This window comes from Cotesia glomerata, linkage group LG7 (assembly GCF_020080835.1).
Source record: "Cotesia glomerata isolate CgM1 linkage group LG7, MPM_Cglom_v2.3, whole genome shotgun sequence".
NCBI classification, from domain to species: Eukaryota; Metazoa; Arthropoda; class Insecta; order Hymenoptera; family Braconidae; genus Cotesia; species Cotesia glomerata.
Window position 1 is genome coordinate 9,536,779 of NC_058164.1, and position 24,448 is coordinate 9,561,226.

Here is a 24,448-nt window from a genome sequence, read left to right on the forward strand (position 1 = left end):
TCATTACTATTTATCATGGTTTTTTTTTTTAATATAAATAAATGAAAAAGTAATGAATTTTTATAGCGGTAAGTTTTAAAATATTATTTTAAAAGAAAATCGATGAAAATAAATAAAATATACGGATAGAAAGGTCATCTTTCAAGTGCTTCAAGGATGAATTTATATCATTGATATCGTGATACAATTGTCGCGTAATAATTACACCAATTTAAAATGCATAAAAAATATATACGATTCATAAAAAAAAATATTTATTTATTCCAAATTAATCACAAAAATAATTTGCCAAAAAATTAATTCAAAACAAAAATAAATTATTAAGTTTAATTAATAATCTCTCTAAAGTAAAGGCGCCAGAGGGCGATAATAAATAAATCTCTTACGTCAAATAAAATATTCGTAAGCTACTATCAATTACATCTGATCTTTCCTTTTTTTTTTTCCTCCAATTCACCTCTTCTCCCTTTGAACTCTCAGTGCAATTAAATATTATATACATATATTTATAATTATTATAATATCATTATCATTATACGACAGCACACGTGGTTTCTCGGTCACCGCGTATCGTTTTATTTAGTATACAAGCAAAGTAAAGAGTTTAACACTGCAGGGGAGTCACATAGAATAAGCCGAGGCATTTTTTATCAGTCAAGTGCGGTCGCGTGCGGCAAACGGTCCATTCTGTTTGCTGGTGGTCTTTTAACTTCTAGTCAAGCTTACAAGCATTTACATCTTATTTCTATTATAGATTTACGAGTGACCTCTTGATTTATTTATTTTTTTTGTTTGAGGTCAATTCGAATTCAATTATCATTATCATTTATAAAATAAATAATTCACTTGCGCTGTTAATATAAATGTTAATTAATATTTTAACAATAAATTAGTTAACTTGGGGTGAAATTATTGACAACCTGGCGCTCTCTTGGTCAACGATCAAAACAGAGTGAGTAATTTAAATCAGAATTCAAGTTTATATACCAGAAGAGGATGTAATTTAACAAATTATAAATCAAGTTAATTTATTTAGTTAGTAAATTGTTTTATTACTTATCTTTATTGGTAAAATAATATTAAAACAAATATTTAAACTATAATACTTAGACAAAGTTCAAGATTATTTTTTTTTATCAAGAAAAATTGATATTAAAAATTTAAAAGAATATTTTTATAATATTTTAATCTTTCTCGGTAAATTTTATCAAATACGATAAATATTAATCTATTGCTTGTTTTTTTACAACTTTTATCTCTAATATCTTTTATAATTTTATATTATTTATAAATTTTAATTATCACGCGAAATAATACTTAACATTAAAATTAAACGATTTTTCCGAGTGACTAATCTGTAATGTCTTTTTTCATACTTAAACGGTTATGGTTAAATTTATCTAAATATATGAAAGCTATTTTGTTAGAATAAAAAATTAAAATTAACAATTACCGTCGAGAAATATTAAGTTTGGTGAAAATTAATACTTAAGATGTTTATATCGATAAAAAGTGTCTAAAATAAATTTTCTTGTTAAAATTTCTGTTATTATATGAGTGAAATCATCCTCAAACTAAATACAAATTTTAGAAAAAATTATTTGAAGCAAAATTTTGGAATGAGTCGGATAGATTCGCCAAAAAAATTAAAAACCCCAAAAATTTCGCGTAAATTAAACTTTGACCTTAAATAATTTTTGAGGGATTCAATTAATCAAAAAATCTTATGAGACCTTTTTTGTCGAGCATTCAATTCTCTACAAAAATACGTTAATTTTGCTGTATGAAGTTCAGTTAGTGAGTTACAAAAATCAGAAGGAGTAAAAAGAAAATTTTCCTATGTTATTATAATAGTAAATTGAAAAGGGCAATATGCAAAATTTAAATACAAAAATTAAAAGCTCATTTTTTAACAGGTTCATTTCTATGCTTAAACAGAACTTTTGAGCCTAGTTCCGAAAAAAAGAGAAAAAAAAATTTTTTTTATGCATAAACTCACTTAGCATAGAGACATTTAAATCCAGAGCCTTTGAATTCCTATACGATCTAGAACTCAGTGAGGACTAGGAACCCAATTTTACAAGTATTCTACAAAATTTATAGGATAAACTGAAATTCACAAAACTTTATTGCTCATGAGTGATTCTATTTATGCTATTATTTATAATCTATCATATTGATAAATGTCTATGTTTATGGTTTTACATGTACTTTATTCTTTTTCTTTCATACCTTTATCATCTGGCTTCTACCTTGGCATTTAAATCTGAATAAATAAATAAATAAATATAAATGTATTAATTAATAACTGGGAAATCAAGACGGCACGTGTATACTTGATTTTTAATAATCTGACTAGACGTAAGCCTCGACCCTTTGTAATTTAAAGACGATACAGTTTTCCGCTGATTCTTACGAGTTTCGAGTTTCATAATATAAGATTGTAAGAATAATTTAGTATAGTCATTCTGTACTGATGTATGAGCTCTAGTTTACTTTGCGTGTCTTTACTGGGACGACGACACTCACGACGATTCTTACGTATCAGCTGTAACTGTTACATGTGATTCTTCTATTATTTTCTTTATTATTTTTATTTTTACATAAGCAAAAATAACTACTATTTTTAATGTTTTTTCAATAAATATTAACTTTCATTGATATCTATTGCTTTGGTAACAATAAAAAAAAAATTGAAAATTATTTATGAGTTTGAGAAATAAACAATCGGAAAATTGACTTTTAAACATTTTTGTAACAAAAAATTACCAAAATCGAAAATTGTCGAAAAGTCATGCGCATAGAATGCTATTTTTTGAACCTATTTGACCCACGGAAACATAATATAAGAAAAAATTTTCAGATACTTCGGCTGTGAAATTAAATGCAATAGTCAAATTTCTTAAGAAATCTACCAAAAATTGTTTCAGCCATTAACGTTTTTCCTTATAAACTTTATTTGGAAATTAAAATGACTTGCGTTTTTAAAATTATTATAATTGGAATAAGATCTCAATCAATTGAAATTTTATCGCAGGTCATTGACTTTATTTTGGTTAACTTGCTGAGCTATATTCAAATTACAATATCATTATTTTGACCAAATAGTTTTTAAATTTTGTAGCATTTAAAAAATTTTAAATTATTAAAATAAATTGGTAAAAAATTTTTAAAAAATTAGGAAAACGGTTAACCCTGAAGGCCATCCCTGCAACTTCCCGCTACTTTTGTAATTAAGCACTCAAAGTTGCACTTATTATGTTTTTGAGCTATTCGAACTCAAAAATATTATTTTCGTGTAGTTTTGAGCTCTCTGAGCTCAAAAGTCTGATAGAAGTTTAATGAAATACTGATTTTTGAATTTTCAAACTGCAATAATTTTTGAATGAATGAACCGATTTTCACGCGGTTTGCGACATTCGACGCAGTTTTTCAAATTCTATGATATATTTTTAAACACAAATTAATCAGACTGGACATTTCGGTGTAATTCGAAAAAAACACTTTTTTTCGATTTTTTTCGTCAACAATAACTCACGAGCGAATCAACCGATTTTGACCAGCTTGGTGGCGATCGACGTGGTTTTTTGATGTTGAAAGCTGATTAGTTTTTGGAATTGATTGGTCAAATCTTTTGAATGTTATTAAAAAAAAACTATATTTGAAAAAAATTTTTTTCACAGTTTTTTTAAGATTTCTCAAAATCTATAGGTCCGAATCGGTTTAAGTTGTATTAAAAATCTAAGTTTATTCGAACCTTTTCGAATAGCATCAACCGCGATCAAATCTGTCAAGCCATTCAAAAGTTATGAGAGGTTTACACACACACACACACACACACACACACACACACACACACACACACACACACATACACACACACACACACACAGCCATACATACATACAGACACCAACGCGGGTATAGTCAGGGAAGCTTCCTTGGACCTCAAAAGTCGAGATCTGATGAAAACTCGATTTTCGAAAAACGGGGTAAAAACAATAACTTCCCGATTTTTGAAAATTTTCAATTTTCTTAGCGGGAAGTTAAAAAAGTTTTTTCCTTTAAAATCATTTATATCTTTTATTAAAAATTAATCATTTTTATATTATAAATAAGTTCTAATCTACATTCAAACTAATCAACTTATACAATCATATTCAAAAAATTGATAATTCATCTGCATCATGATGACATTAACGAATTATTTAATGAAGCTTAATTAATCAAATAATTCATAATAAATTTCTTATTAAAAAATTTCAAAAATTTCAGTTTCACAAAAATTTGAAACAATTTACCTACAAAACAAAAAATTTCTTACAAATTAACGATCAAGGTAACCAATTTCATATAAAATAATCCAATCAATGTAAGTCAATATCACCAAAGTGCCAATACAATAAAAGAGATAAAAAAAGGTTATTGTAAATTCTTCCATCTGTCAATGACTTATTTTCCTGGTTGAGTACGAGGCGTTATCACAATCGTCAATTGATAACGTACAAACACGCGAAATATTTATTTCTTTCTTGAAAGTTTTTTCTTATTAATAATGATATCAAAATTGTGACAACTGATACAATAAATTCCACCCAATAATTCAAAAATTTAATTACATTATTATTATTATTATTAATAATAATCGTCATCATCATAATAATAAATGTGAATACTTGTATTAAGAGTGAAAAAAAATTGAAAGAAAATTATTTAAAAAAAAAAAAAATATATTTTTAAGCGTAATTTATCAAAATGGTAGTACAAATTAACATTTAAAGCCCTCTAGTGTTAAACAATGTTCAAAAGTCTATTACAGTTTCGGAACACTGCCACTATGCGTGTCTTTATATTACTTGACTTGAATTTTACACGACACACTACAATCACAACTATTTACTTAATGATTTTTCGACAAATTACAGTAACTATACATTGAACGAGTAGTACATATTTGAGATTCTAATCTAATGTGATAAGAAGCGCAGTAATTGGCTCTGTTCCGAGCAGTACACGTAGCTCGGCTGGACGGTTAACTTATATTTGTCTAACAGGATACATATAATTATTATTAATTATAAAATAAAAATTTTTAAGTGTTGAGTTTTGTTGAAGTTACACAAAAAATAAATTGTTAAGTGGCCGACTGTAATGAAAAAAATTTATAGAAGTTTTATTTTCTCAACCAAAAGATTCAGCGGATCAAGGCTGGCAGGAATCGGACGAACGGAACTGAGGCTGCCGCAGGTTAATCCTGTAGGAAGGACATCCTCATTTGAACCTCGTTTCTGGAACAATTGTCAACGTCATCTCCGGTAAACTTTTACTTTCATTTTTATTATTTATCGATCGTTTTTTGAAACATATGTCCAAGAAATTATTTTACAAGTCAATTAAAATTTATATTAGTATATGTAATACTTAAGGATATAAAAAAATAGAAAAGTGGGGTTAGGTACTGGTACCTACGTCGCTTTTCTTTAGAATTGACTGATCACCGTATTTATTTTTATTTCAGTTAAAACTTTTTTTTTTTTCAAAAAATTATTAATTTTTAGTAGATTTTATAGAAATCTAACTATTGCATTGGTCCTCATGACGGAACTTTTGAAGAATTTTGCTATATTTCGACTCAGCTCGTCAAGCGGATTCAGAAAATGCATATGGTTCAAAAGTTTATATATGTATGTATATATATATATAAGCAACTTTTTTTTTTTTGTTACCGATAAACTTGCAAACTACTGGACCAATCGACATGAGACCATGACCATTCGACGCGGAATTAATTGTAGAAGGTTTTAGGATATTAATTTTTTAAATTCCATCAACCCTTTACCATTTTTTTTCAAATTTATATGGATAGTCATTTGTTTCTGCTAATAAAACAAATGAACATCGCTTCTTCCTCATATTCGAGCGCATAAAGACCGGCAAAATGTCTAACGTCACTTTAACGCTTTTAAATGCGCTTCCACACACCCTCCCACACACTCTCACGCATCCACCCACGCACTCCCACGTATCCACAAGGTTGTGACATGAATTATTTTCTATAGCAACGGTTCTGCAATCCATTTTTATAAATCTTATTAAGTATTATTAATCTTATTAAAATTGCAAAAAATTCAAAATCTACATATATATACAAGGGGTCCCAAAAGTCACGGACGCCATTGTAGCATCTGATGAAAAAAAGAATTCTGAGACGTAAAGTCCTTAGCCATTTATCAATTAACCGCATAGATAATTAATTATTAATTTAAAATAACGTCTCTTTATTTGTTAGAGAGAGAGAGCGCCAGTGTCCAGTAAAGTATGTGCCAAACAAAGACACAACTAACTATTTTCTATAGCTAACGTAGTCACACATATTTACTTACAGATTCACACGTGCAATCGTCTTCGTTGGAACGCACTTGAATTGACACTAGTGCTCTCTCTCTAACGCATAAAAGGACGCTATTTTAATTAATAATTTATTATCTATGCGTCTGATTAAAAAATGGCTAAGGACTTTTCGTCTCAGAATTATTTTGTTTATCAGATGCTACAATGGCGTCCGTTACTTCTGGGACACTCTGTATGTATATATATATATATTAGGGTGTGTCAATTTTAGGCGACTTTTTTTTTCAACGAAAAAACAGGCTGAAAACTTGTATGAAGGTGAGAACAGAAGTCTGTTCAAAGCGGAGCTCTTAATATTAATATTAAGAGGTGTCTGTCCCTAATTTTCCATTTCCTATTTAAATAACATGGGAAAAAAAATTCTTTTTTTTGTTTATTTTTCTAGCTCGGCATACGCACCTCATATAAATAAGTCCATACCATATTCTTGTAGAGAATTCAACGCTCTACAAAAAAGGTCTCTTACACTTTTATCATAAAGACAGCCATTCTAAAGTTATTCAGACGTAAACTTCTAAATGTATAAAATTTTGATTATTCAAGTATTAAACTGATACAAATTAATTTATTACTCTCTTAAAAATTATTTTTATATGTAAAATTGGTTCTGATGCGCTAACATTTTCATAAAGCTAAAAAAAAAATTACTCATGTATCAAATTTTTTTCTTCTTTATTTAATTTACTGTAAGAAAATCATGACCCAAGTTGAATGAATTAAATTTTTAAAAAGTTTCACGGAATTATCAATTTATTACTCTACACGGAGAGAAAAGATAAGTTTGGAAAATTAGAAAAGTGCGCGTCTCATAACGCTCATTTATCACAAAAAAATCTAGAAAACAGTTGACCCTAAAGGCCATCCCTGCAACTTCCGCTAATTCCATATCTAAGCGCTTGAAATTGCACTTATGAGGTTTTTGAGCTTTTCAAGTCAAAAGTCTGATAAAAGTTTCATAGAACGCTATTTTTTGAACTTTCGAAGTGAAATAACTCTTGAATGAATTAACGAATAATTGAAAAAAAGGTTTTTTTTTTTTTACATAACGTCGACATTTCTTTTGGATTGTTTTTGATGAAATAAAATAATTTTCGGTGTCTAAAAAACCACGTCGATCGTTGCCAAGAACGTGAAAATGGGTTCCCACACTGAAAAAATATATATGCGCATATATGCTGACAAAAATACATATACGTCGCACATATAAAATATATATGCCACATACTTTTTTTTTGCCCCCGTATATGCGGCATATATTTTTTTTCAGTACGGGGTTGATTGGTTGATTGATCGGTTCAAAAGTTCAAAAAATAGTGTTCTTTGAAACTTTTATCAGACTTTTGACTTGAAGAGCTCAAAAACCTCATAAGTGCAATTTTAAGCGCTTAGATATGGAATTAGCGGAAGTTGCAGGGATGGCCTTTAGGGTCAACTGTTTTCCAGATTTTTTTGTGATAAATGAACGTTATGAGACGTGCACTTTTCTGATTTTCCAAACTTATCTTTTCTCTTCGTATAGAGTAATAAATTGATAATTCCGTGAAACTTTTTAAAAATTTAATTCATTCAACTCGGGTCATGATTTTCTTACAGTAAATGAAATAAACAAGAAAAAAATTTGATACATGAGTAATTTTTTTTTTAGTTTTATGAAAATTTTAGCGCATCAGAACCAATTTTACATATAAAAATAATTTTTAAGAGAGTAATAAATTAATTTGTATCAGTTTAATACTTGAATAATCAAAATTTTATACATTTAGAAGTTTACGTCTGAATAACTTTAGAATGGCTGTCTTTATGATAAAAGTGTGAGAGACCTTTTTTGTAGAGCGTTGAATTCTCTACAAGAATATGGTATGGACTTATTTATATGAGGTGCGTATGCCGAGCTAGAAAAATAAACAAAAAAAAGAATTTTTTTTCCCATGTTATTTAAATGGGAAATGGAAAATTAGGGACAGACACCTCTAAATATTAATATTAAGAGCTCCGCTTTGAACAGGCTTCTATTCTCACCTTCATGCAAGTTTTCAGCCTGTTTTTCCGTTGAAAAAAAAAAGTCGCCTAAAATTGACACACCCTAATATATATATATATATATATATATATATATATATATATATATATATATATATATATATATATATATATATATATGATATAATCGGCATTGTCTCTTCTCTAACTCTCGTAATTCGCCCGAGTCGAAATTTAGAGCCCATTTAGAACCTTCTAAAATCGGATCTATTTCGGACTTCAAGGCTCAAACTAGAGCCTGTTTCCATGTTTAAGTAGGTCCGGTTTTTGTCCCACAAGCGCTACAAATTTCCGTTTTCGGCGCTTTAGGGTCCAAAATCGGACCTGATGAAAATAAAATTTAGATTTGATTTTGAACCCCTGAGTCCCCTTTTATTGTTATTTTTTTATTAATTAATTTTTATTTTCCTTAGTTGCCACGACTGGCCCATGCTTGGTTACCAGGACTATGCCCTAGTCAACTTTCAAGTCTGCCTCATGCTATTTGATAAAAAATAATAAAAAAATTAATTTTTTAAGCGTCGTTTTTTTTAATTTGATTTTAGATGTAGAGCTAACGCAAATTCAGACTGTTTGGCTCTTATTTAAGGAAGTACGAGCGCTAGACGGGGTGGGGATAGGTATCGACTCTAGCGCGGTAAGGGGAGAGCAGTAACCATATGATTTTTCTCAATGTATAGATATACATTTAACATTGGCTAATGGCGGCATTTATTTTTCTTTTAATTAATACACTTTAATTAGTCGGGCAAGTGTAAATTTTTTTGAATAAAATTTATCACTTATATATTTACTTTCATCCATAAGTTTTTTAAAAATATTCACCGACAGTTTTACGAGAAAAATACAGAAAGGTATCAATGCTTGAAGGTTACCCCATAAGACCAATGTTAAATTGCTCATCTTTAAAGTTAACTATTTATTTAAATAATCGGGCAATCTCTTTCAAATTTTCGGAATTTGTTTAGACATATATAAACTTGATATTAAAAAAAAATCCAGCCTTTTATCAAAAGTTGCCTTGGTGCTCGTACTTCCTTAAACCTAACTTTCGCTAATCATAGAAATAAAGTGAAAATCGCATCCGTCCTATCCGAGATTCGAACCCGAGCCGCGCGCTTGCTAGACCGATACCTAACCCCTACACTATACGACCGATGAGCTACCATGCATCTCATCATTCTCATAAGCTAAATCTATAATGATGAAGTGTGACGGTTTAATATTTATATAATTTATGTTATTTAATATTGTGTTTTAATGAAAATGAACTATTTTTTACACATGGTTATTAATTAAAAATAAGGAAAAGTCAAGTCCTTATATTACTCTAGACTTTGTACATCACTCTGTGGATTTTCAATATTTGAATATAAATTTTAATATTTAAGATTATCAATATTAAAAATTTATCTGTAAATTATTAAATTTTTATTTTTTTAAAGACCATATCAATTTTGACGATATGTAATTGTTTTGGTTGAATAATAAATTTTCAATTTCGGCATTTGCTAACAAATATTCGTTAAACAATAAATTTTTACAATAATTTTAAAGAAATTCATTGTGTTGAATCAAGGTGAAAAATTCTTGAATCAAATAAAATTCACTTAAACCAATATAAATTTCTTAGTTTAAGAATTTTTCTTTTCAGATAAAGAAGAAAAATTTTTTTAGTTAATAAATTTAATTTTTTAATTATTGATGGAAATTTCAATTAATAATTAATAGAAAAATCAATTTTTAATAAATATAATTTTCGTGTCATTCTGAGTTCTCCGAGCTCAAAACTCTGATGAAATTTAATAAAATACTATTTTTTGAATTTTTAAACTGCAATAACTTTTGAATGAATAAACTGATTTCTACACGGTTCGCAGCATTCGAAGCAGTTTCTGAAGCCTCACGAAGAATATTTCAGTTTAAATTGATCGAACTAGGAATTTCGAAGTAATTCCGAAAAAATACTTTTTTTGATTTTCTATCGGCAACGATAACTAACTAACGAATCAACTGATTTTGACCGGGCTGGCTGCGATCAACGTGGCTGTTTGATGTTAAGAGCTGATTAGTTTTAAAAATCGATTGGTAGATCCGTTTAAAAGTTATTCCAAAAGAACCACATTTGAGAAAAATTTTTTTGTAATTTTTTTGAAATTTCTCACTTTTCTCAATTTTTTAATTTCGATAGACACAAAAAAATTAATACCATAAACTCAGTAAAAGGCCAAAAAAAGTAAAACAAGTTGAAAAACTCATATGATAAACATTTTCTGAAGGTGGCCCATTTTGCCCCACATTTTTAATTTTTTATTTTCAATAAACAGAACAAATTAATGTCAAATACTTGGCAAAGGACTAAAAAAAACGTAAAACCAGAGAAAAACATTAAGGATTTCAACATTTTTGTCTTAATAGGTCCGTTTTGCCCCCCCCCCCTTCTCTTACTTAATGATTAATTAACTTTAGATTTTCTATTGAATGGCCAAGGCTAAGTTATCCACTCTTGACCCAAGCCTAGCACACCATTAAATAGCCAGATCTTGATGAGCCAGTCTTGGTTCAAGTCTGGTTCACCAAAGGAACGGCCGAGACTGAGTTGTCTAGTCTGGGCACAAGCTTGGCCCCGTCGTTCAACTCTGGGGACTCCTACACAGAAAAAAAAAGGTTCACTTGAGTCAAGAAAATATTTTTATTCCTAATTTTTTTTTTTAAGCGAAAAAAAAATTTTTTTTTGACACAAGAAATTTCACTTATTCCAACAAAATTAATTCTCTTGCTTTAAGAAATACGTATCTTGATCCAAGAAAATTTATTTAAGTCAAAAAAATCTTCTTGTTTTGAGAAAATTTAGCCTCTTGCTCTAAAAAATTTAGTTCTTGATATAAGTAAATTTTCTTGTCTTGAGAAAATTTCTCTCGCTCCAAAAAATTAAATATAAAGATAGAAGTAAATTTTCATTAACATTTTTATTGATTAATATGTCAAATGGGAAGATCAAATAATATTGAATCTTTTTTTTTAATTCAATATGTATAATTGCACGCTAAAATAATATAAAATGGGTATCAAATATTCAAGAGAAAAATTTTCTCAAGGTGAGAAAATTTTTTTTTCAGCTGAAGTAAGTGGCGCAGCTTCCCTAAAGTATCTAAAAATCTTGATCAAATACAAAAATTTATTGTAACAAGTATTTATGATAATTTGAATTAAGAAAAAATGACTTCCATCAAGAATAGAATTTCAAGAAAAATTTTTACTTCGGCCATCACAACTTCGGCCTTCCTTCAGGCACCCGAAAATTTTCTTGAGCCAAGAATTTTGTTTTCCAGTCGAGAAATTTTTCTTTCTGTGTACATGGGTTAATTCATATTATTTTACTTTTTTATTTTTAATTTTTGATTTTTAATTTTTTATATTTAATTTTTGATTTTTAATTTTTAATTTTTAATTTTTAATTTTTAATTTTTTATTTTTAATTTTTTATTTTTAATTTTTTATTTTTAATTTTTTATTTTTAATTTTTTATTTTTAATTTTTTATTTTTAATTTTTTATTTTTAATTTTTAATTTTTAATTTTTAATTTTTAATTTTTTATTTTTAATTTTTTATTTTTAATTTTTTATTTTTAATTTTTAATTTTTTATTTTTAATTTTTTATTTTTAATTTTTTACTTTTAATTTTTAATTTTTTATTTTTAATGTTTTATTTTTAATTTTTAAAAAAACGGACTTGGGGATTCAAAATCGGACCTCTGGGTGAATGTTCGGACCTGTGGGTTCAAAATCGGAGCTATGGGACTACAGGGCTCTCAGTCGGATCTATTTCAGACTAAAGGGTTCTATATAGGCCCTAAATTTCGACTCGGGTCTATACGGATCTCAATAACACGTAACATACTTATTCTTAGGACGATTTCCGAGGTTAAATTCTAAGATGAGCGCCCTTTTTTCTTGTCATATGCGCACGCAGTCTAAAAAAATTTAGCTTGATCAAGTCGCGCCATAGTTTTCACGTGACAAATAAGAAAAATTTATTTGTCTTTGTACGGTTGTATCGTAGTGAATTTTAATAAAAATTCAATTAAAAAAAAATACGTAAACTAGGCTACTGATATGAAATACGAACCCAATTCATCGCATTCTTAAACTAATAAAAAAGGTCCGGTCTTGAAATATCAACTTGTTCGGGAGTAATCGTTGGTACATCCAAAATGGGGTGACATCCGAATGTCCACGTAAAATTTTTTTTTAAAAACGTTTTTTTTTTTTCAAAATGGCTACATGAAATGAATTTAGAAAGTAAAAGATGGTTTATTTTAAGTGTTTTCTCGGTGTACATCTACTTATATTATTGTATAAGTGTAATATGGTTGTGATAGAGACATTTAAAGATTGCTTGACCTTGACGAGTCGAGTATAAAGCACAACCTCACGCGCTTCGCGCTATGAGGCGTGCAAAAGCAATTTTCGGAACTGGGCGGCGCCATGCCGCCCGGTGCGAGTGAGTCTCCGGGAGATTTTCTAACTGCGCTGTTGCCAAATGTCGTTACCGCCACTATTTCAATGAGCGTGTTCAGTCGAACTAAGTCCTGAGTAAACTTAGTAAGATATGTATAGTATAGTAAATAGATATACGTATAGCAGGGAATGCTTTGACTATACTTAGGCTAACTAAGTTTACTCAGGACTTAGTTCGGCTGAACACGCTCAATATGTTTTACCGCATGTGAGGTACAAAAATAGAGTGAGGTTAGTTTTTACTGTTTACATTATAACTTGTGATTTGTTCAAAATAATGTGATAATTACACTCATATTAAATATTATTTATATAAAAATAATAATAATCAGGGCCTGGAAGTTGGGGCCAACAATTGCACGTAAATTAAGCGAAAAAAAACACGCTTGAATAAAATAATCGAAAAAAAATGACAAACGTAAACAAGTCAAATTGTTTACATGCAAAATATAGCCTCTAACGCAAATGTCAAATAAAAAAAAAAGTTGACAGTAAAACGAGTAAAAAGAATTTAAAATTATAATAAAAAATTAAAATAAATTTTAAAATGAGAAGGGAATTTTCGAATAAGTAAAATATATAAAAAAATGTTAACTATGAGCGCAGTATTTTTTCTAACTTCCCGCTAAGAAAATTGAAAATTTCCAAAAGTCGGGAAGTTATTAGTTTTACCCCGTTTTTCGAAAATCGAGTTTTCAACGGATGTTGACGTTTTGAGGTCCTAGGAAGCCTCCCCGAATGTTTCCGCGGTGATGTCCGTATGTCTGTATATATATGTGTGTGTGTGTGTGTGTGTGTGTGTGTGTGTGTGTGTGTGTGTGTGTGTGTGTGTGTGTGTGTGTGTGTGTGTGTGTGTGTGTGTGTGTGTGTGTGTGTGTGTAGCCGTGTGTAAACCTCTCATAACTTTTGAACGGCTCGACGGATTTCATCGCGGTTGGTGCCATTCGAAAGGGCTTGATTAAACTTAGATTTTGAATATAATTTGGAGCGATTTGAACCGGTATATTTTGAGAAATCTCAAATTTCAGAATTATTTTCAGAAATATTTTTTGCTACACATTTTGCTCGGTATCTTACAAAATGCCTTTTTTTGCTGAACGGGCAGAAAGCGTCAACTTTCGGCCCGCTGCGCTAAACAAAGTTGCCACTTTCTGCCTTCGTCGAGCAAAAAAATAGCATACACTCCTCGGGAAGTAAATAAGAAAGCCTCAGATCACATGTTTGTTGACTTCGGCCAAAAATTACTTTCTTCGGTGTGTAATATATTATTTCTGCTTGATGTAGCCAGAATGTAGCAACTTTGTTTAGCGCAGCGGCCATTTTTTTAATTTATTTTTTTCAGAATTATTTTTTAGTACACATTTTGCTCAGTATCTTACAAAATGTATTTCTCAGTGTATCTGGCCGAATATCTAAATCGGTTTCTATTTTACTGTCTCTTTAAATATTTTGTTTAAATTGGAGATAAAATTCAAGACAAAATTCAGTACAACATTAAATGTGAAATCCAAGATAAAACTCAAGACAAAATTAAGGATGAAATTTAAGAAAAAATCTAAGATAAAATTCAAGACAAAATCTAAGATAAAATTCAAAACAAAATCTAAGATAAAATTTAAGAGAGATTTCAAGACAAAATCTGAGATAAAATTCAAGACAAAATCTAAGATAAAATTCAAGACAAAATTTCAAGACAAAATTTCAAGGCAAAATTTCAAGACAAAATTTTGAGATAAAAATTCAAGACAAAAATTTCAATACAAAATTTTAAGACAAAATTTCAAGACAAAATTTTAAGACAAAAATTCAAGACAAAAATTTCAATACAAAATTTCAAGACAAAATTTCAAGACAAAATTTTAAGACAAAAATTTCAATACAAAATTTTAAGACAAAAACTAAAACCAAATTAAATTTCAATTTGGTGTTGATATTTTATTTCTCCACCAGTAATCAACTGTTATTTCTCCAGGGTTGAACTTGGGGCAATATACTTTTGAATTTTTCTGCAGAGAATTTTATTTTCCATAATTCTCAATAAATATAAAATTTAATCAAGTCAATACAAAATAATGGAATACGGAGAGAAAGGAATTGATGTTATTCCTACGTAGAATGGTAACCATTACTATGTTACATTGTACGGAAATTTTTGTGAGAATCCTGTGTAAATTTGCAGAGAAAAATCTAAAAAATTTTGATAACAATATGAAAAATCACTCATTCGATGTGGAATTAAATTCTAAAAATAGCGTTGTTTTTTTTTTCATTTTTTTGATAAAAATTTCAATTTTTTATCAACTCTTGAATTTGGATTAGCAATCTAATCCTCACTCTGCTACTAGCTTCAGCTGATTACGAGAAACAAAAAAATATCAAATTTTTTACAGCCTATCAGAAAGCTTGGCTCAGACTATCTTTTTTCTCTCTCTTTTAGCGAAACCAGATTCCTGGCCCTAGTTATATATAATTACAATCGTGGTCATTAATTTAAGTATGTTTTTAATATTACTGGAAAATAGCCGAGGCTTTGCTAGACCGGAAATTTTTTTTGTGGTTTTTTTGAGATTTCTCAAAATATACCGGTTTAAATCGCTCCAAATTATATTCAAAATCTAAGTTTAGTCAAGCCCTTTCGAGTGGCACCAACCGCGATGAAATCGGTCGAGCCGTTCAAAAGTTATGAGAGGTTTACATACGGCCACACACACAGACACACACACATATACAGACATACGGACATCATCGCGGAAACATTCGGGGAGGCTTCCTAGGACCTCAAAACGTCAACATCCGTTGAAAACTCGATTTTCGAAAAACGGGGTAAAACTAATAACTTCCCGACTTTTGGAAATTTTCAATTTTCTTAGCGGGAAGTTAGAAAAAATACTGCGCTCATAGTTAACATTTTTTCATATATTTTACTTATTCGAAAATTCCCTTCTCATTTTAAAATTTATTTTAATTTTTTATTATAATTTTAAATTCTTTTTACTCGTTTTACTGTCAACTTTTTTTTTTATTTGACATTTGCGTTAGAGGCTATATTTTGCATGTAAACAATTTGACTTGTTTACGTTTGTCATTTTTTTTCGATTATTTTATTCAAGCGTGTTTTTTTTTCGCTTAATTTACATGCAATTGTTGGCCCCAACTTCCAGGCCCTGATAATAATGATACAATTGGTAAATAAATTATTTTATAATACACCATGCTAAAATTAGCAGATGTCTGACTTTATATATTACTAATTATTTAAATAAAAAAAAAAAAAACAATGGATGCAAATTTTTCAAATTATTTTTTTTGATTGAATTTAATTATAATTTTATAATTTGGTCTTAGATGTTAAATTTAATTATGTTAAATTTAATAATGTCACGTGTGATAAAAATAAAAATAATAAAAAAATAGTTTTGTTATTCAATTAAATTTATGATAAAATATAAAAATAAAATTATATTTAATCATAAAACATTGAAAAAATACTTTGTCTCACAAGGAAATACTATTAGTTTACATTTGGCAATAGCGCGTACGTTTTAACACGGTGGCGGAGCGCTCACCATGCGACCGACTTAGTTCGGAAAAGACACGCTACCTACGAAGGGTTAAAATATTCCCTCCAGCGATAATTATTTACATAAAATCTTTAGCTGTCTGTTTTTTAAATTTTTAAAAATAAATTTGCATACATTTGAACGAGATGTAAGAAAAAATGTCTTTAATCTCCGGCATTTTTTTATTTTAGCTTCCGCAGACTGTCGGCGATTGGAAGATCAGACACTAGATTCCCTCAAGTAGATCCTGGTATAATTAATTTCCGTACATACCGGCTAAGGTAATTGCATTAATTATTATTATTTTTATAAAAATTTACATTACGTTAAATTATTCAATGTAAATTTGTAAATAAACTTTAATTTATAATATTTATGCCAATTGCTTGTAGTTTAAAACTAAGCAAAAAATCTTTTCATTTGAATGTTTTTTAAGAAGGGTTTACATTTTTTCTCTCTCTCGCCCTCTATTGGACAAATGAAAGTATCTCTGTCATACATGTACAACAAATGGAATCTTAAAACGCATTTTATGCATAAATAAATGAAAATTTTCCAAAAAAGCGCTTCGCTCTTCGATAGATAATTTAATTATCTATCGAAGAGCGAAGCGTTTTTTTTCGAAATTTTATCACATATATGAGAAAAACACGTTTGAAAATCAACTATCAACCGCTCTTAATTAATAGTTGACTAAAAAATTTTCTAACGTATTGCGTAATTTACTTAGTTTTTTTTTCGGTATTGTTACATGTTTTATTACTTCTAGTAGCAAGTAAAAAATTCGACGGCTTTTCTCTTAAAAATCATTTTGTCTATATAAATTGAATTTCTTATCAATTTAGAGTGTAAACTTTCTTATAAGGAAAATTTAAAAAATTCTAAGAAATATCAGTTACTCTATTTTAAAAATGAGATAGCCGTCAGACTTGGGTTTTCCAATTTCTTTTATCTTCTGTAAACTAATAAGCGTTAATTTAAACTTTTGGATTTCCCACACTAATTATTATTATTATCATAATAACTTTATTAATAAATATCAAGTAACAAATGATAATTAACTTTACTTAACATATTAAAATTAGCTAATTCTGAGTAATGAAGTAAACTAAACTCAACTAAATATTATGAAATAAAAATAAGTAAAATATTTTAATGGAGAAATTATTTTAAATGACAGGACTATTACGATAAAATATTGTTTCAAATGAACTATCATTAATATTTTTGAAAAAAAAAAATAATAATAAAAAGAAGAAGAAAAAGAAGAAAATAAAACAACATAAAAATATTATGGATTTACAATGAATAATTTATTATTTTTTTCAAAAAAAAAAAAAAAATGTAAACTCGAAAGAAATGGTAAAAAACTAATAACAAAACTCTTTACAGACATGGTCGGGGTTCCGAACTCGACTACCGACCCTAAATTGGTCGAAATCACGAAACCGGAAGACGATGGACAAATGAAAAAAATTGAACACGTTGTCAACGAAATCGACAGCGTGTCTCCATTGAAAAATACAATAATAATACCACGAATAATAATGTCGTCTGAGAAAGATGGTGGCGATGGTTTTGTACTAGCTTTCAGCGATAACGATAACGATGGACAGAAGAAATTAGAACGCCCGGTGGATCGAATCAAGCCGGTACACGATTTGACCGAGAAGTCACCAGGTAGAATAATGAAACTAATTATCTTTATTATTATCTGTAATTATAATAAATTAATTTAATTTAATTTATTTACACTTGGCCGAGATAAACCCCGGAGCTATAAAAATCATTTTATCTATCACTGTTCTATTCACGATAAATTTAATAACTAGTTTAAACGGATGTAAAGTAATTTATATTTTACGAGACGATTAATTTATGAATTAAAATTTTTTATATTTGTAAAAGTATAATTTACCGCTGATTAATCAGTGAGCGATCAATCGACCAAAGTTTCAAATGGTAAGAATTGATGAGTTAATAAAAAACAATAACAATTTAATTAATATTCACGATAATCCGCTCGAATAATAAATTTTAGACGTGTCTTATTTGCTTTCTTATTTTAATTAATTTATTTTTTTAATAAATTGATAACCCCTAAATCTGGCGAGAAATAAAGTCTTAATGGAATATTAATCATTGAGTTATACTCGATAGAGTCGATAGGTCACATGTTTTTTTTATTAAACTCCGTTTACTTGTTTGTTTATTTATTTGTATTTTTTAAAATATACGCTTTAATTTTAAAAAGTTGTGAATGATGCGTGAAATGACGATTAATACTCCGCTTCTAGGCGACGAATCTCTATCCAGCGGTGGTTCAATAGTAACTATCTCATCAGTAGCTAATTCAGATCCTGATCCTGAGGCCCCCAATGACGGCGACCCAAAGAGAAAACCACGTGATATTTTAAATGAAAGGTGGCAGCATACGGCATTGCAAGTGTCAGTGCCATTCTTCATCGCTGGAATCGGAACTATCGGGGCGGGTTTAGTTCTTGATAAAGTTCAAGTAAGTTTTTTTCCTCAATAAATTAATAGATAAATAAATTGTTTAATTTAAAATTATTAAAACTTCTTTTTATCTTCTTGAGAAATATTCATCGCAATTTTATCGGTGGAATTGAATTTTTACATCCTAACAAATATTAGCTTATCAATTTATCATCACTGAGGACTATCGTATCTTAAAAATTGATAATTATTTCATATTATAGAGTTATCGGACTGACATCTTGATTAATGCGTTTTTTATTTTGTAAAGTTATTTTTTTTTTATTCATTTTTATTAATTACACATTTAGTGATAACTGACAATAAATTATTTACTGACTCTAACCATATATGATTTAATTTAACCGAAATTTCTTCAAGAAAAATTGTAAATATTACTCCAAAATATAGGCAATAAAAAAAAAAAATGATTGAAGCAGACGTACAATTTTTTTAAATTTAGAAATAATTTACTTATTATACAATTTAAAAAAAATCTGTGCAATTTTAAAAATTTTTTTGCAATCATTGAATTTCAAAAAATTAGTTACCTAATTTTAAGCTCATAAAAAAAATTCTAAAATTAACCAGCATCTAAAAATTTTTCAGTTTTTTTAATAAATATATTGTTGTAAATAATTTTTTTTTAATTTTCTTAATACTAGATTATTTTTTAAAATAAAATCTAAAAAAGTCTGATGCTTGCTGATTTGAGTATGATAAAAAAAAATTATCTATCAAAGGATTCTTTGTTTCACGATGTGTACACATGATTGATTACATTAAAAGTTCTCAGTCTTACAATAAAAATAAAAATAATTATACTATAATGATTAGAGTAATGATAATGTAAACATAGACACTAAATGAAAATAATTAATATTTCAGACATGGGACGTATTCAAACAAATAACCCAATTGCTTATCTTAGTGCCTTCATTATTGGGATTAAAAGGCAACTTAGATATGTGCTTGGCTTCGCGATTGTGTACACAAGCGAATCTAGGTAATATGCACGATTGCCGTGAGATCGCTAAAATGATAATAGGTAATCTGGCGTTGGTGCAAATTCAATCTATCGTCGCTTCAATAATAGTTGCGATATTCGCAACTTCGGCCCACGCTGCTATGACCGGCGGTGAATTTTCATGGGACCATGCGTTACTGGTAACAGCATCGAGTGTCTGCACAGCAACCAGCTCATGTTTCCTTCTCGGTAATTCATAAATAACACTTTATCAAACAAGCTATTAATCCTTACCTTTGTTGAAACTAGCCATAATCACAATAACAATCACAATCACTAGCGATAAGTCTGTAAGATGTAATTACATGGTATGGATTGTATTTTTTATTAACTTATTTCATTTCGTTTATCATTATTATTAGATCTTGTGATGATAATCGTCATCATGACAACTCATCGATGGAGAATGAATCCCGACAACCTGGCAACACCCCTGGCAGCTTCATTCGGAGATGTTGTGTCAATTACAGTTTTATCACACATTTCATCCAGTTTGTTCGAACGACTGGAAACTCAAATTTGGGTATTATATCTCATAATTGTTGGGTATTTGCTTATACTTCCTGTTTGGATTTGGATAGTGTTAAAAAATAAATACACTAAAAAAGTTTTGACATCTGGATGGACACCTGTTTTGTCTGCTCTTTTCATCAGTGGGTAAGCCGGCACTGATAAAAAAATTAACTTAATTCAAGAGGAAAATTCTTGAGCCAAGAATATCATTTTAAAGAGTTTGATAAACTTTAATCAAGTAGAAAAATTCTAGATTCAAGTAAATCTTACTAGATTTAAGAATTGTCTTATTTGATTAAAAAATAATCAAATTTTTTAATTTTTTTCTACTATTTTTCGAGCCCCCTCTCTAGGAAAAAGACTATAGCTCTCTTACTTAAAGAAAAAGACATATGACTCAAATTGAGAGTGGGGATTCAAGGCCGAATATTAAAGAGTTAAATAATTTTCTTGGTTCAAAAATTTCTCTCTTGAATCAAATTAATTTTTTTTTTATCTGCATAAAAAATAATTTCAATAAAAAGTTTTTTTATAAATAAAAATGTGACTGATTTTTTACTTACTAATTATAATTACAGATTGGGTGGATTAGTTCTTAGCAAAGCTGCCGACATACCAGGATTTTCAGTATTTCAACCAATTATTAATGGCATCGGTGGTAACTTGGTATCAGTACAAGCTTCAAGAATATCTTCAACGCTTCATCAAACATCACTTATGGGGATTATTCCTTCATTTACTAAAATTTGCGTTTCACCATGGAAAGCTCTTATAAAAGGAGGTAAATTTTACAATACTCTATTATTTTCTAAAATTTTTTTTGCTCATCTTTAATAAAGAATTTCACTAATAATTCTCTTTTATAATTTATCTAGTTCCATTTGCAAAAACCGCAAGACTTTTAATAACAATGGGCATTGTCGGTGAATTGATATTTATATATGCGGCTGATTATATAAAACAGGGTGAATCTACTCTACATTTCTACTTTGTATTTTCATACATTGTAGTAGCATTAGTTCAAGTAAGTATAACAATAAAAGCCATCAATTGGATGGATAAATTTTTATTTTATTTATAAAGATATTAATTAATGTTTGTTTATTTTTAGATCATGTTACTGCTTTATGTTGCGCATATCATAATTCACGCTATGTGGAGGTTCAAAATAGACCCGGATAATTCGGCAATTCCGTATCTAACAGCTTTAGGTGACTTAAGTGGGACGATATTCTTAGGGGGAGCATTCTGGCTTCTCCAAGAAATTGGACATCCTTACAATGACAGTGAAATGAGTCCTTGAGCAGATTTATTATTTTCATTGTAATTATATTACCAATCAATCAAATTTTAAAGGTTGAATTAAATATTCAGCTAAGTGATGAGACTAATGAATTTTTTAACAAGTTATTTTATTTTTCTAATCGAAATTTTAGAGATAAACTATTACTATTTATAGTAATCTGTAAAATGACTCGGTAATTAGATTATTTAGTTATCGGGTTGTAGTGCCTTAAGGTGAAGAAAGTATTAACGTTGTAAAAAAAAAACAATCGATATATATTATTTATAACTTGCGTTATTGGGAATAATAGTGTGAGTCAATAATATTAGATGACAAAGTAAAATTCACATTTATAAAAAGACATAATACTCATAATATTGTAACATTTTTAGAGTTATATTAAATCTGATATATGATTCAATACGTAATAATCAAATATCTTGTTATATAAATAATTACTTTTTTTCTTATTCAAATAAGTAATTGCACGTTGTATCTAAACTTAAAATCAAATATTTTTATTGTAATTAATTGTCCAATTGTTATGTAATTATTGTGTATACTTATTATGAATATTCAATGTGTATATAAATAAACTATTATTTTACGTGTAATTTATAATTAAATTAAATAAAATTGTATGTGTAAAATAAATTTGTTAATAGTTTTAAATTCAAGTTTTTTATACTTATAAACTTAACGTTTTGTTATCATAATTGTTATAATTATTATTGCAAACTAGCGATAACAACTTAATTCAAAAAATTATGTTTAATTGTTAAATTATTAAAATTATCTCCTTGAAGAATATAATCATTCTATTGTTTTTTTTTTTTTTTTTTTTAATTTAAACAATTGCAATTATCGTCATTTTTATTTTCAAGAAATTTTAAAATTTTGTTTTTTCACATAATCATTTTTTTTTAAGGAAACATTTCTTACCATTAGTCAATAATAATAAAATCTGACAAGTCAACAAAATCTAACTTACCCTGATAGCCATTGCATACTATAAGTTAACGACAAGTTCCCTAATATTAGCACAAGCGAAACGAAGTTCACGTAAACCTGCGGCCGGAATTTGACGTAAAGTTTACGCTAACAGTAGAGCAACAGTTATACTTATAACAGTTGACGTGAAGTTAACGTTAACTTTCTGCAACTTTGCGTTAACTTTGAGCGAACCTTTCGGAAAATTCCGGCAATAGATTTACGCTAACTTGATGTGTAAGTTAAAGTCAAGTTCTGGGAAACTGTTGCAAATGCAGCGGTTGACGCGAAGTTAACATAAAGTTGACGTAAACTATTGAACATCAACCTAGTTGATGGTCAACCTGTGCTAACTGGGTTTACTGGTAAACTTGTTTACAAGGTAGTTCCGGAAATATCCATCAACTTAACTAAAAGAACTTGAATGTCAACTTGGCGATAACTTTACCATAACTTGAAGATATTCGAAGTCAATATGGCTGACCTTGCGAAAAAATCCATTTATCCGAGTCAGTTGGTAATTTACTAGAACTTGTAGGTAAGTTATCAATAAATTTTCCTGTTACGTATTTACCACTAGATGACGTTACATAACAAATTAAGCTATGAATGAAATTTAAATAAATAATAATAATAATTTTGTGGAATTTTAGTGGGAAAAAAATTTTAATTTCTTTTTTAGCGGGAAGCTGAAAAACAATTTAAACAATTAACTTTCGCATGCAATTTGTTTATTTAAACTCTTTATGTACCCGCTTTGCAGGATTTATCAATAATATGCTCTTATATAATAATAGATTTAACACAGACATAAAACAATTTTTTAGCGTTATATTGAGTAATAATAATAATAATAATAATAATAATAATAATAATAATAATAATAATAATAATAATAATAATAATAATAATAATAATAATAATTATAATTATAACTTTAATAATAATTATAATAAAATGTTATAAAACTATACGATCTTCTGCTTATTAATATAATCTGTTATTTTAATATGTACAAAACCTCATTGTTAATACTATTCGAGTAGTCGAGTACTGACTAATGTGAAGATAGAGCAATTACATACCTTCTAAAAAAATTTAAGGCGCGTACTGTTACCACAATTATAATTTTTTTATTTTGAAAATTCGAAAATTAGCGTATTTCCAATGCTTCTTGAAATAACTTATGAACGCATCGAGACAGTTGATTTCTGTAAAATGCAACTGAAAGCTAAGAAGAAAAGCTTTAATTGACATTTTTACATATATTTCGCGGCTAAATATGTCCATCTTAGGGCAATTTCAACGAAATTTTTTTATTGCATTCGTTTTGGCAATTTTTCTTTCGATTTTTAAGCTTTTTATAGTTATTGGATAAAGTTTGCTTCGAATAACTAGCTTTAGGAGTAATCGATAAATTACTTCTAAAAAACAATAGATAAAACTGTTAATTACGATAAAACTGTTGATTTTTCGAAAATTAAAAAAAAATTCATAAGGGAAATTTATTAACAATCAATTTCTATTAGTGAATTATTATATTTATTTTTTGTTATTTACTTATACCCTTCTTGAATGAATAATTAAAAATAGTTTTATATGAT

The 24,448-nt window shown here is 28.3% G+C and overlaps 1 protein-coding gene across 1 annotated transcript; it reads left to right on the top strand.

The window, feature by feature from the left end:
* Nucleotides 1-647: 647 nt before the first annotated feature.
* LOC123269895 (solute carrier family 41 member 1-like) lies at nt 648-22,504 on the top strand. Its single transcript, XM_044735797.1, has 10 exons — nt 648-952; nt 5,193-5,315; nt 16,725-16,814; nt 17,926-18,213; nt 18,831-19,048; nt 19,918-20,245; nt 20,419-20,713; nt 21,148-21,350; nt 21,445-21,593; nt 21,681-22,504. Exons 4-10 carry the CDS (start codon nt 17,928-17,930, stop codon nt 21,870-21,872), a joined length of 1,671 nt encoding a protein of 556 aa, XP_044591732.1. The 5' UTR covers nt 648-952; nt 5,193-5,315; nt 16,725-16,814; nt 17,926-17,927; the 3' UTR covers nt 21,873-22,504.
* Nucleotides 22,505-24,448: the final 1,944 nt, after the last annotated feature.